The 14,540-nt window shown below is 39.2% G+C and overlaps 2 protein-coding genes across 3 annotated transcripts; one reads left to right on the plus strand and one right to left on the minus strand.

Annotated features, from left to right (window-relative positions):
* The first annotated feature begins 3,523 nt into the window (after positions 1 to 3,523).
* Positions 3,524 to 11,677, plus strand: ube2b (ubiquitin-conjugating enzyme E2B (RAD6 homolog)). The gene is made up of 6 exons (XM_061085595.1): positions 3,524 to 3,664; positions 7,185 to 7,265; positions 8,050 to 8,075; positions 8,756 to 8,845; positions 9,716 to 9,804; positions 9,900 to 11,677. Exons 1-6 carry the CDS (start codon positions 3,621 to 3,623, stop codon positions 10,026 to 10,028), a joined length of 459 nt encoding a protein of 152 aa, XP_060941578.1. The 5' UTR covers positions 3,524 to 3,620; the 3' UTR covers positions 10,029 to 11,677.
* A 616-nt stretch (positions 11,678 to 12,293) lies between these two features.
* On the minus strand, positions 12,294 to 13,802 carry cdkn2aipnl (CDKN2A interacting protein N-terminal like). Of its 2 annotated transcripts, none has more exons than XM_061085986.1 (3): positions 13,552 to 13,802; positions 12,657 to 12,762; positions 12,294 to 12,569 (listed from the first exon to the last, which is right to left on the minus strand). In XM_061085986.1, the coding sequence occupies exons 1-3, from the start codon at positions 13,761 to 13,763 to the stop codon at positions 12,525 to 12,527; spliced, it is 363 nt and encodes a 120-aa protein (XP_060941969.1). In that variant the 5' UTR covers positions 13,764 to 13,802; the 3' UTR covers positions 12,294 to 12,524. The 2 variants fall into 2 exon arrangements, with proteins under 2 accessions (XP_060941969.1, XP_060941970.1); XM_061085987.1 differs by having other exon boundaries at positions 12,506 to 12,574.
* Positions 13,803 to 14,540: the final 738 nt, after the last annotated feature.

Genomic DNA, 14,540 nt, shown 5'->3' on the forward strand with positions numbered 1-14,540 from the left:
ACATTCACACAACAGTGAAACGCTAACAGGGCCGTGTGTCTGTGGAGAGCTGCAGTCTGGACTCTTCAGGGGAAATGGTCAAGAGAATGTTTGACATGCATTAGATTCCACTTGAGTCACTGCAGGGATAGGATAAGAACTCCATGTGTTTTGTTGAGCTGAGTCATGTGATCTCGGTCTAAGAGACAGTGAAGTTTTGTAAGACTCTACAGTCATATTACATGCAAACCTCAACGTGATTACTGCCTTAGATTCAATAAAACAGTATGTGATCAAGTATTACTCAATCATTACATAATATTCATTCTATTGTAAATGTTAGAATCTTATCAGGGAAAATGAAAACAGCCACTGAATGATTTATATCATGAAACCCAAATTAATTAACTTTATTATCATTTAAGGTAAAGAAAATCTGCCATTTTAAAATTAGCCAGACATCCTCAAATAACAAGCGATGAGTTGTTGAAGGGAAATGAAGTGTAAAATCTAGACAGTAAAATAAAATGATAAAACAGGAGAGAAAATAATTACAGATGGAAACTCAACATCCCCCTAATGCAATAGAAGCAAAGTAATAGCAACATTTTGCAATAAAAACCCATGAAACAAACATAAGACAGCATGAGCAATCACACTATGAAGTGTGGAGTTTACATGGGCCCTGTTGTTTGAATTGCAGTATTAAAAATGTGTTGCATGAAAGTAAGGATGGTTCTTGTTATGTCCGTTTTCATGGACCACTGCTGTCCACTCCAACAAGAAAGAAGTATTCTCATATAAATTCTACATAATGCGGTGTACGGTTCTTTTAAATTGTATTTTTTATTTTCCTCTATTCAAATGACAGGACTTCTGGGTCCCTGTTCTGATATTGAGCTCAACAGAGGAATTTATGATGTCATTCACGTATACTTTGTTTCCAGGAATTTCCAAAGGCTTTGTAGAGGATGCCTCCCGAGGCAGTTTCTATCTCCCTTCATTAAAATGAACATGTACAAGAAAGAGTTCTGTGCAAATACACAAACACTGTGCAAGGCAAGAAAAGAAAAATTAATTTTATGAAAATGCTATGAAAACACACAGACACATTTAGAGAGAGAGAGTGAGAGAGAGCACAGATATGCACAAAAAGAGCACACATATAAAAAAGAAAACTGTCAAACTTTTGATTTATTTTATTTATCCCTGACCCCCTCATTCCATCACAGCCTCACATATATTCATACAATTAATTTTTGAGAAATAAATCAAGAAAGCCGGAAAACTTTGAAATGGGGCAAAGACCTTATGTAATTTTAGGAGATTTCCTCTGCTTTATGCCGACTGTTTTTTATTTCCTCAACTTTCAAACCCTTTTACTGGTATCAGACACTGACAATCTTTAAGACTTCTATGGTGTTCTTTGTGTTTTCTACTTTTTTACTTTCTCCTATAAACTCCTGTTCTATCTCTTATGAAGCAGAGTCCAATCAAGTTTTACAGGTTTCAGCAGAACTTTGTTGAACCAGTGAAGCCACAGCTCTTGATTTAGGTGAGTCCATATTTCCTCTGACTTGATGTCTTGGTGTTTATCACGGCAGAGTGGATTAGCCGCAGATGGATTGTGCAGATGGATACTAAGCCACTTACTGCTGAGTAGATTATTACACTGCTGCACATTCATTTTTATTTACCCTGTCATCTACCAAGAAGTCAAAGTTGTGTGATTGTATCAGGTGGATGACAAGGCTGTATCCTCAGTAAGAGACAGTATATTTTTTCACCTCTGCAAATGTATGCAGCGATCTTGATTTCATTCGGGAAAGATGACAATAAAAAAGACAGAGTAAGGCACAAGTACAAATAAAGCTTTGTGTGCTGAAGAGGTGTTCTCATTTTGATGAACTTGCACTGACGCTTACACTGGCAGCATGTGCATTCCTAAAATAAGACAATTAATGATGTGGTTGCCATGACAACAGACACAGTTGATAAGTACGTCCCTATACATATATATATACACGCTATATATCTTTTTATATGAGTAGCTATGGCTGTGTACTGTTAGTCATGAGGTCTACTTCCTAATAATACCTTCAAGAATGTTATGGGATTAAGGAGATAATATAATAATATAATAATGGAAGAATAATGGAAGATAGATAGATAGATAGATAGATAGATAGATAGATAGATAGATAGATAGATAGATAGATAGATAGATAGATAGATAGATAGATAGATAGATAGATAGATAGATAGATAGATAGATAGATAGATAGATAGATCAAATGCAGTGAGCATTATTATATATAGAGATTATATAGACACTATATGTGTTAATATTAGCCTATATGAGAAAGATGTTGTGATACTTGTTGCATGATATTAAATACTGCCTTAAAGGTTCAGTGTGTAGAATTTAGTGACATCTAGTGGTGAAGTTGAATGCTGCAGCTGAACACCCCTCACCTCAACCCCTCCTTCCAAACAAGTTGATATCTATTCCACATCTCAAACCAAGATTTAAACATTGTGGACTTTCATTTGTTCAGCGTTTAAAGAGGAAAAGAACAAGAAACAAACATACATGGGGTCCTGTACCATAACATGTAAATAACAGGAACATACAAACATACAACCCAGGGGTGCTGTGCAATATACATATAAATCATATTAATATCCTGTAGAATTTAAAGATATTCAAAGTTGTAATTGCCTTTTTGTTAGATCATTTGGAAATAAGATAAGATAATCCTTTATTTGTCCCACTATGGGGAAATTAGCAGTATTACAGCAGCATGAGTCAAAATAGGCATCAGCAAGTAATAAGTAACATATAACAAGAAAAAAATGTATATATCTTGTTTGTAAAAATATAAAAATGTTATTAAACAAATATATACAGTGCACTTTGGGCAGTGTGATGATATTTACACTGAATGGTTTGCACAGAGAGATGAACATTTAAAATGTTCATGTGCAAACCATTCACTGTAAATATCCTCACACTGCATATATATCTTCCTGTATTTACACTGCATATACTAGTTCAGTTACATTACATGTTTATATATATTCCTTACACTTAAATATTGCATGTTACTTATTACTTGCTTTTTGATTCTTGCTGCTGTAATACTGCAAGTGTCCCCATTGTGTGACTAGTAAAGGACTATCTTATTCTTTTGACTCTTATATACCACAGTGAATATTGCACAGTTAAGAGTTAACTGCTTTCAGAAAAAAGATCATGTATTTTTTTTTTTTAAAACACCACATTTGCCCCAAATAATGAAAATTATTAAAAACGTGATCAATAATAATAAACTCACAGGGATGTTTCTAGAATGTCTTGATGTGAGAGCAACGTCAGAAAGAGAACCTTATTTTTATTTTTCAGTGTTCTTTACCTGCTCGTCCTCAGAGACACAGACGCAGGTTGGGTTTTTCTCACCTCCTGTCTGTGCTTGCGCCTGCAGCACCGACAGCGACGACGTCACCATAAATAGCTCGGCAGCCAGTTGTGTGGAGAGAAGAAGAAAAGCGGCTACAAGCGGAAGAAGAGGCTCCCTATCTGCTTTCGGATAGTCTTCCCTCTGTGGCGCTGGGTTTCTCATTTTAACACGCTTTGAATCATGTCCACCCCGGCGAGGAGACGGCTTATGAGGGATTTTAAAAGGTACCGCAACCTTTCCTTTGTTTTGAAATGACAGATTTGGCTTTGTTTTGGCAGCCTGTGTGTGTGTTGTGTGTTGCTAGCACAGCGTTAGCCGATGGAGCTGTCTGCTAGCTTAGCTTAGCTTAGCTTAGCGGCTTCTGTGCTGAGAACATTCCCTTTAAAGCTGGGACCAGTGTTGTTTTGATGTTAGCTTGTTTGTTTTCACCCGGTTCCTCTCGGTGTGTGGCGGGTTGATAAAGTCCTTATAAGGTGTTTTAGTGATGTAACTACCTGAAAGGACAGTTTGGCGTTGTGCAGTGTGTCCAACCCAGGGGGACAACGTTAGTCCCTTTTGTCTTTTTGTTTAATTCTCCTGGTTACTTTGTTTTTGTGCTGGGGGGGGCTAGCTGCAGCTGGTGAGTGGGGGACAAAAACCAGTCCTCACACGCTTTGTGCTGGATTAACTGGCCCCGATCAGAGGCTAAATGTGACAGCGTTGATCTGCAAGCTGTGGGGTTTGTGTAGTGAACTGGTTTGTGTGTCTGCTGGTTTTTAAAAGGCTCCCAGTCTCCCAGCGGCTTGGTTTCCAGTCTCCTGCGGCAGCAACGTGGCTCGCAGGTGTTGCACAACTCGGGGGCTGAGGTGCCTCAACTCGTGATGTGCCCACCACCCAAGTCCTGTTTACTTCTTTATTAATAAAGCATGATCCTAGATCCCTTTGCCAGTTTCATTTAAATGATGTCAAACCGCCGTGAAGATGAAGACTATGTTTGTGTTTTCATGAGAATAAGGGTCTCCTTTTTAATAGCTGCCACCGCCAATCTGATTAGAATCTGAATTCTTTTATTTGCCATGTATATTTGCACATACAGGAAATTGCCTTCGTGTGGTTGGTGCACTGTACATAACACATAAAACAACAATTGGCCATAAAACAACAATATATACAGTAAGACAACAATATACAGTAAGAAACCTTGCCCCATATGCCCTGCACCCCACAGTAGGTGTGTTGGGTGCACACATACACACACCTATCAGTGGAAACAAATATGCTAAGCTACCAAGAACAGCCGTTGAACCAGGGGGGGGGGGGATGAGGTGTCACTGTAACACTACGCTGCCGAGCCAGTCCCCAGGTGGGGAGCTGTAACACTCCGAGGCAAGGGAAACACAATGGCACATTCCTGGATCACCATGAGGCTGACTGATCTCAGCCCTGTGTTATGTGCTAATTGAAACTGAGCTCTGTCGTTGTTTGAACAGCATCAACTCTGTGTGATCAGTTTGGATCGGCACTTGGGACGTTGTCGTTTAAAGGTTCAGGGTGTAGAATCTAGTGACATCTAGTGGTGAAGTTGCATGTGGCAGCTGAATACCCCTCACCTCACCCTCTCCTTACAAACATGAAGGAGAACCTGTGGTAGCCTTTAGTTCTGATGAAACACACTAATGAAAACATCACTAGGATTATTTTATATTAATCCCTGCCTGTAGATCCCTTTCACCTTAATCTTACACACTGAACCTTTTAACAGTTCACAGGATTTGGATCCACAAGCAACCTGCTTAAAAAGTTTCCGCTGTATGAACAGCTCCAAAAACATTGTTCTGTTTTTACATCCAGTAAAGCAAGATGTAAATTCCTTCTCCAGGTTTATTTTAAGAAGTGATAAACCTTGTGAAACCAGCATTCACCACCTCACACGTATGTACCTCCTCTTTATTTTTATTCAGCCTTATTTGTGAGGATTCATTTTAATAATAACCCTAAAAATGTTGTAATCTTAAAGTTACTTGAGCACAATTAAAGGCAAAGTGTTCTCATTCTGTTACCCGGGTAGTTTGATCTTAATCAACTGATTTCTTAGACCGTAGGCTATGTCCATATCAATGTTATTCATATAAACAGTGTTTTAAAATGAAAATCTCTTATTTATTTATTTCTAGAGGCCTACAAGATGAATCCAAACAGTTGCCACACGTTTTATTTTCTTATGATCTATACAAAACCACCACACAGTCTCCAATGATGCCCAATACTTCCCTAATCCGCCCTCTGCAGACACCTCAGGTATCACTGGTTTCTGAGTAAAATAAAGTAACTGTGGGTCAATGTAGAATGGGGAAATTTAGTGGAGCATCAGTCCACCAGCAGAGAGCTCAGGCTGATTACAGTAAATTAGGTTAATTGCGGTGGGTCTGTCTGCAGCCAGGGACTTGGACATGGATCTACACAGACACACAAATCAGCCTACCTTGTTTTATAGCTGTAAGCTCTTATTAAACCAGCTTTTAAACCAGGCCCTGAACAGTCTGTGGTGATTCCGGACTTGTCCTACATGCGCTTGTGATCTGAAGTGACCCTACCATGGCCGTAATGTTGCCTGAGTTCTGGCACGGGAGCCAACAATGCACGTTTTAGTTTTCTCTACTGAACACCGCCTTTATTTGTGTTGTGGTGCTCAGAAACCTGTTTTTAGATACTGACCAGTGGTCTGACAAAGCGGTTGTTGTCTGAAGCTTAATTCAAAATGTTGGCCTGAGACATCTGTTTTGAATTGTTGATGTCTCTGTTGCTAGGTAGTTGTTGCTATGGCGTTTTTGCACGGCACTTTACAGAGATCACTTGTCAGTCAAACAGCCGAGAGCAGCTTTCCTTGCGGAGCTGGAAGCAAATGGTTATTTTTCAATAATGAAAGATCCAGCTATGATTATTTTGTGATGAATACCAGGTTTATAAAATTTCAAAATAAAGACCAATGCATGGTGTGTTTCTAAACCTGACTATTTTTAGAAAATAGAAATTCCAAAGGTATTCACTGATTCAAAGGTGTAGCAGATATTTAACTCAAAAGCAGATCGAAGATGATCACCAACTTTTTGTGATAATAAGAGTTGTATTTATTCGGAACACACCAGTGTCTGCACTGTATTTAGTTTCTCCTAAAGAAGAGACACTGGATGTTCCTGAACTTTGATGAGCTGTTCTTCATTCAGCAAATGGATGACCAAGAAAACATCAGGGTGTTTCCTCTTAATCTTAATCTGTGGTTTATCCGATTTCTGCTCATGACAGCGTTGGAAGTCATTTCAGGTGAAGGTCGGCTTAGGGAACCGGGGCTTTTGGTGCTCGTGGTGTAGCAGTGGTGCAGTGTTAAGTGGAGTAGCTTATGCTAACTGACATCTGTGCCTGACGGCCGGATGGACACTGCGCTGTTGATCCTGTAAACCAGGCTGCTCACTGAAGCCATGTTGATTCAGCAGTTTATGTTTTGACTAATAATTATCCTGCAGTTGAGGTGGTACTGTAATTAAAGACGTCACACTCTCTCTCCATCCATCCTCTTTCTCTCCCCCATCTGTTCTTTCTTTTTTGTTCACTTTGCTTTTATTGCTCCATCTTTTTTTCTTCTCATCTGGCCGCCCGCCACCGGTTCTTTTTTGGTCCCCTTCCCTGTGTCCTTTGGTGCTATTTGTCTTTCCATGTCTCCCTCTGTATTTCTCTTACCGTTGTTTCTTTCTCTCTCATCTTACCCAGACTTCAAGAAGATCCTCCCACCGGTGTGAGCGGAGCACCGTCAGAGAACAACATTATGCTTTGGAACGCTGTTATCTTTGGGTGAGTCATGCTCTAAATCAGACTCCGCCCTATTGTCTTTACTGTGCCACTGGGATTGGGATGAGCAGAGTCCCCCCCTCTGACCCGGCGTGTCGCATTCTTGTTCTCCATGTTCTGCATTTAAAACAGCTGTCTGATTATAGCCACCATTGTGGCAGAGAGCATTATGGAAAAATCAGCATGTAGCCTCGGCGGGTATCTGATGAAAGAACAGGCCCTGTTGAGGTTAGGGTTCAGAGGAAAGGGAAGGAAGCCCAGATCAAAACAAAAGAGTGACTTTTCTCAGGCCTGTGTATAATTCTGAAGTGCATTTAAAAGTAGAATCCTAAAAATACATGCATTTATTAAACTGAGAATAGGTGGAGAGCTTCGTACTGAGGTGATGAAATCCAAATGTCGGTGTGAGAAGTAATAAAAACATGAACCACACAAGCAAATTGGACGGCTGAAGGTAATTTAAAAATGCAGCAAGAAGGAAACTGGAAATATGCACATTAATCTGAAATAAAAACACTTGCTAATAGTTCCCCAGCGCCGTTCAAAGTCAAAGTGAAAGCTGTTGGAAATGTAAAACGAGCAGGCAGCTGTTTTAATTGGCTCCTTCACACAGACTTTGTGAATGTGTGGAGCTGAGTAAACAAAGTCTCAGGTGTCTGTGTGGAACATGTCCTTCACATAGAAATGATAATGGTGATGTTTTCTACAAGCCAGTGCCTTATTGGTAGCAGTGGGGATTTTTAGGATGTGTAAATAATTTAAGTTCCCTCTCTCCATCTTTCGGCAGGCCTGTGGGAACACCATTCGAAGATGGTAAGTTCTCTGTTTTGTTATATCTTGTATTGTAAAGTGCACACCCAGCAGGAGGGGCAGGTTAATTCAAGCCCTGGGTTTGCTTTAATTGATTTTAATCTCTCCAGCAATGTTGCAGTGCTGCATTCAATCCATATATAACAGCCTACTAGGGAGTGTCTTGTAAGAATGCACTGTAGCAATTAATATGACTAAGTGGGTTGTTGTTTGCCTTGACCTGTATCAATCTGTCATCATCAAATCTTTTAAGAAATTACTTAAATGTGTACATGAATAGTTGAACATTCATTAAGAGTTCATATAGTGACAGACTTGCAGACTTTGCTGTTTAACACATTAAATGCATGACACACTAATGTCTGTGCACAAACACCCACTTCATCAGCTGGTGATGCATGAGAAGTGCTGACTGGGTGTTTCATAGTTTTCTCTCGTTAGCCCTCTCCCACCTTGTTACTCTCCCTCTTGCCAGTGGACGTCTGCACATCAGTGAGGGATTAGCTTCTCTTTCTGGTCGAGCCGCTGCTATTTTTAGTAACGTAATTATTTCTCTCGCATTGTGTGACCTCCTCGATCTCTCACGCCTGTGTTCTCCTCACAAAATTATTTCCGTGCACGCCTCGGCGCATTCTTGAGGTCCCTCTCACCTTCTCTCTCTCTCCCCCTCTGTGTCGCCACAGGAACGTTTAAGCTTCTGATAGAGTTTTCAGAGGAGTACCCGAACAAACCTCCCACAGTTCGGTTTGTGTCCAGAATGTTTCACCCAAATGGTAAGAGATCACTGATTTTTAAAACATGCATTTGCAAATGGAACATGACATCTTCCCTCACTTACTTCAAACCCATCATCGACAGTTGACATTTAGTTGTGTGTGATGTGCAAGATGCCCGGACTTGGAACGCTGCACAGTTTGTGCCTCTATTATCTGGAGGCTGAAAGTTCCTCCTTTCCTCCTCATTCAAACCGTTTCCTCTTATTCATTATAATAGTTTTAAGTAGGTCACACCAGGCTGACCGTGACGTCCACTTGAAAAACAATTTGTGAGTTTTTGTATAAAAGTAAAATGATTTATTGGCATATAAAAAGTGTTGCAGCTGTGATTGCAATTCTTTTTTTCAAGTTGTGCTTGTTATATAGTTTGATTGTTTTCGATCACCTGCTCATTTTATTAAGTGCTCACTCGCATCGTATGTTCCACAGCAATGTGGTCATCTGCATTGTGAGCACAAACTGAATTTGTGAATTTGTGAATGTTTAGCTGGAAAATTTTAAACAAACTTTAGCAAATATTTCTCTGGTGCGTCACATGACAATATAGTGATAATAACCTGATTAAGACAATAGTCTGAATGAGACACTGACATGTAAACTGTATGTTTAGATAACCTTACCCTGAATAAGGTCATAATTGGAATAAGCAAAAATCAAATTAAGACGTGTAGTACTCACACATAGTCCTTGGTTCAAGTGTAAACAAAATGGAAATCAAACAAGGAGCTGAAGCATTTGCAAAATTGAAAGAAAACACTCAACTGTAAATACAGGAGCAGCGAGCATTAAACTATTTCAGGTTGGGGGTTTTGGAACCATATGTTTTGGAACCATGTAGTCATACATCATCGTCTCTCTTTTTTCCAGTTTATGCAGATGGCAGTATATGTTTAGACATCCTTCAGAATCGCTGGAGCCCCACATATGATGTGTCGTCCATACTCACCTCCATCCAGGTTGGTGGATTAGTTTGCTCTCACACAAACTGTGTATATTTCACTTATTGAATGTGAAAAGTGGAAATCTTCATTTCACATGTTATTTCCCACAGTCGTTGCTGGACGAGCCAAACCCGAACAGTCCGGCCAACAGTCAGGCCGCGCAGCTCTATCAGGAAAACAAGAGGGAATACGAGAAGAGAGTGACAGCCATCGTGGAGCAGAGCTGGGTGGACGTCTGAGCTTCTCTTGCACTCTGCTTCTTCCTCTCCATCACCGTCTTGTCATCATCCCATTACTTCAGTCTCTTTTTTTTTTTACTGCATCAAAAAAACAACTATATCAGAAGAACTCAAGTGCCACCCTGAAAACACAAAAAGAAACTCGAGAGGACAACCAAACCAGAATGGACATTCACTTGCTTGCCAATACATTAGAGGAAAACGAGGGAGGGAAATAAACCTTTTGTTTGTGTTTCTTGTTCTTAATTTTACTTTTTTTTTTATTGCATGATGTGAAATAAGTTATTGCTAACAGAATTTGTAATATATCTTTGTTGTTTGTTTGGATTTAGTTGGCCTGTTTTGAGTTTTACAGATATATTTTTTTTCCTTTTTCTTTTGTAATGGCTGCTGGTGGGTACAACATGGCTGTTTTGGGAAAAGGGCCAAATCAGCATATTTTGAAAATCATTGAGGAACCTAGAAAATGCCTTTTTATTTTATTTTTTATCTTTCAAGTTAGCCACAGATGCAGCTGATGAAAAAAGAACAATAGCTTATCTGTTCTGAGCATATCTCTTTATTATTTTTAGACTCTGTAGGTTTGGGCTCACAGACGTCACAGGCTACAACTGTGCCAAGTGTCCCTCTGCGCTGATGAATCATGGCTCCTTGGCAAGCCAGCTCCCAGCTTTCTATTTTTTATCAATTATATTACAAGAGAGGGAGAGTATTGAGAAAGGAGATATTATCACCAGAACTTGACAGGATGAGGTTTAAATGCAGATGCTACAGAGGAGATCAGGGTCAATGGAAAAGTTGGAAAAGTTTGAATCAACGTTTGGATTTCCAGTTGATCCAGTACGTTTTCAATTTATATCGACAGAGTATAGGAGGCTGCGAAATAAGCAAAACAATATCATGATGGTTCAGTCATCGCTGATTGGGCCAGATTTTCCAAGATGGCAGATAGACACGTTGGTTGTTCTACATGTTCTCAGTTCTTTTCTGCTTCTTTTCTATAATGCACATTAAACCATTTCTAGTAGTTCATGGTTTAAGAAAATTAAAGGTAAAAACATCCAAAAGCTTCTCAGTTCCTCCTCCCAACAGGTCATCTTCTGCCTGTGCCCGGCTGCTTCTCTAGTTTTCACTCACCACACACGACTTGTTTCAGCGGTGACGTCTGTCTGCCCAAGTTCAAGCGTCTTTCAATCTTATTTAATAATGACACAGCTGACATGTGAATGAACAAACATAAGGACACAAGCAGTGCCGCTTGATGCATTATACGTTGGACTGCTGCAGAGAAGAGCTCACTCGCATGCAGTTGGACCCCGCCCCTGCTTCCACAGCACATCAACTGCTTCCCCAAAGTTGGCGTCTCGAGCTTGCATTTGTTTTACTCGTATGTGATGCCCAGTTGAAAGACCACTTGAGTATAAATCATGAATTTACCTCGCCCAGTTCCAGCTAAATAATCCATGGAAAACCGTCACCATGAAACAGCTCCACTTTTCTGAGACAGTACAGGTCATATTGTGGTTAGTGACTTATATCACCTAATAAGCAGATGGGATATGTTATAAAAATTGTGAATTAAGCAAAAAAATGTATACTTATAACAATATGCTGTATAAACGTAATAAAACACATTTTTCAGACTTTGAGGCTGGTTTTGCTCTTGATTTATTTTGGCTGTTTGAATTCTATTCGATTAAAGTAGCAGTGTGTAGAATTTAGTGACAACGTGGTTAAGTTACATGTTATAGCTGAACACACCCCACCTCATCCTCCCCTTCTGAACATGAAAGAACATGTGGTAACCTTCAGTTTTCATAAAATCTCAAAAGGTGTTTGTCCAGTCTAAGCACTCCAAGGAGATGGACAAATGATTGTGTGTGTGTCATTTTTTGCTGCTTTTGATACACACTTCAGATAAAACCATTGTATTTTCTACTTTACTACATATATTTGACAGCCTTACTTAAGTTACTTTCATATTTTGGGATTTTAGATACTGGATGATTTAACATGCTTTAAAAACCTTTTGTTAGAGAACAACCCAGTAGTTTCCAACCTTGGCTTCTGACGCCTTATAAGAGAGATCTCTTTCATCTAAATCTTACTCACTGGACCATTTGAGTTCAAGTTTGACATGAATGTAGGTGATGAGGAGAAAGGTTTTGCCCTAAATCGTTTATAAACTTGCTGCGTATGTGAAACCCCCTGAATTATAATGCTTGTTCATAGTTTTTAGGACAAGAAAAGAGAAATACAATCCCATAGGAAGAAAAACAGTTATTTATTCTGTTCCAGAGAGAGACATGAGGACAGAATCCAGTGCCGTTCTGCATCTGAATAGATATAAAAACAGCACTAAAAGAAAAGTATGATTTAAAAAAAAACAACACTTGATGAGAATAACAATCATATCAATATCTGTATTTAAACAATTCTAAACAATTATTGAAATTTGGTCCGACGTGTTACAGTCTGTTTGACAGCTGAGTTCCATCAGATTTCTGCTGGCATCAGGAGAAGAGATGATGAGCTTGTCATCTACCCTGCGACAGAAGAGAGAAATACACAATGAATATTTTGCTGTTATCTATATGTGTGTGTGTGTGTGTGTGTCCACAGACTCACCTGTTGCGCCTTCATAATCTCATCTCTTGTCTTGAACACTGGTGCATCCTCCACCTCGATGCCTTCAGCCATTTCCTTCACTTTCTCCAGGAGTTCTGTGCTATACCTGCCATGAGAGAGTAAAGGCCCACAGTAATTAAGCAACATTCATATTATTAAAACAATACATTATTTTCATTTATTTCATGGACAAAATTCCAAACTATTCAGTTTTATTGGACAGAATCACCAATTCCATGACAGCACGTTCAAGGAAGAATTCAGCCTGTTCATGTGTAAAATAATGTATCAGTTGAAAGCCTAGAACACCTAGAGTCCATAAATGATCCTTAATACTTATTTGACAGATTTTCTGGAAATTAAATATATTGATGTTGGCCTCAGATATATCATATTATACAATTATAAGTATGGGTGTAGGTATATCTACAGTGAGTCAAGGTAGAGAACATTTTTAGGAGTCTATAAAATGTTTCTTAAATCTGAATTTAATAAGATAAACTTCTGGTTCAGCTTTTGTCTTTACACCAGTCTACTGTCGTGTTACAGACACAGGGGGCAGCACAGAGGCCGCCTTGTGTTACAAGCATGACAAAAATACTTTAAATATCTTTAAAAAACACACTAAGACAAAGTTAAGAGATTTATCAAAAGTAACATCAGAGAACATGTCTGACTGTTGGAGGGTAAATGGCTTCAGTTTTAAGGTGGTTGATACATCTGAAAAGGTAAACATGTACAACGTGGTTACAGCTAAGCTAGGCTAAGTGGTTAGCCTGCTCTCTGCAGCGGTCTGGACGGAGGAGTTTTAGCTGTGGATGCTCGTGTGTCTTCCAGGTGAGAAAAGAACATCACAACAGGGCGGAGGTGGAAACAGGGTTTGCTCTCCACGTACCTGCAGCCGAGGAAGACGTTGTTGCTCCACACCATGGACAGAGCGAGCAGTTGGTCCAGCTGCTCGTCGTCATACTCGGTCATGTTCCGCAGGATGAACTCCCTCCGGACCAGCCAGTGCTTCTCGCTCTCCCAGTAGCCTCGATACGTCTCCACCTGGTCCGCCACGGCCCGGTTCTGCTGAATAAAATCCTCCACGTCCAGGGTAGACATCTTGCTTTCTCTTCCGACAACAAAAAAAAGCTTCCTGTCTTTAACAAGCACGGCCCGGAAGTTGTTTATCATTGCTGCGTGTTGCCAACAGCGCCGCGCAGTGTTGGAGGTGAGAACTGCGACTGACCTGACAGCCTCTGCACAGAGATTGGAAATATAACCAGGAATACCACAGTGTCACAATCCTGCATTCAATTAAAGTAGTAATTCATAATATTATAAATTTCATATATATAAAATGAAAATAATATATTATTATTATTGTAAAACTTTTATTGGTGAAGTTCTGTTGGCGAGTTCTTGACTCATTTTGACCTTTTATTATTCTTATGCTCTGGATGCCTAAATTTCCCTTGAGATAAATAGAGTATCTATCTATCTATCTATCTATCTATCTATCTATCTATCTATCTATCTATCTATCTATCTATCTATCTATCTATCTATCTATCTATCTATCTATCTATCTATCTATCTATCTATCTATCTATCTATCTATCTATCTATCTATCTATCTATCTATCTATCTATCTATCTATCTATCTATCTATCTATCTATCTATCTATCTATCTATCTATCTATCTATCTATCTATCTCTTTGTTTATCTATCTATCTATCCATCTATCTATCTATCTATCTATCTATCTATCTATCTATCTATCTATCTATCTATCTATCTATCTATCTATCTATCTATCTATCTATCTATCTATCTATCTATCTATCTATCTATCTATCTATCTATCTATCTATCTATCTATCTATCTATCTATCT

Source organism: Limanda limanda, chromosome 14, assembly GCF_963576545.1.
Source record: "Limanda limanda chromosome 14, fLimLim1.1, whole genome shotgun sequence".
In the NCBI taxonomy this organism is placed as follows: domain Eukaryota; kingdom Metazoa; phylum Chordata; class Actinopteri; order Pleuronectiformes; family Pleuronectidae; genus Limanda; species Limanda limanda.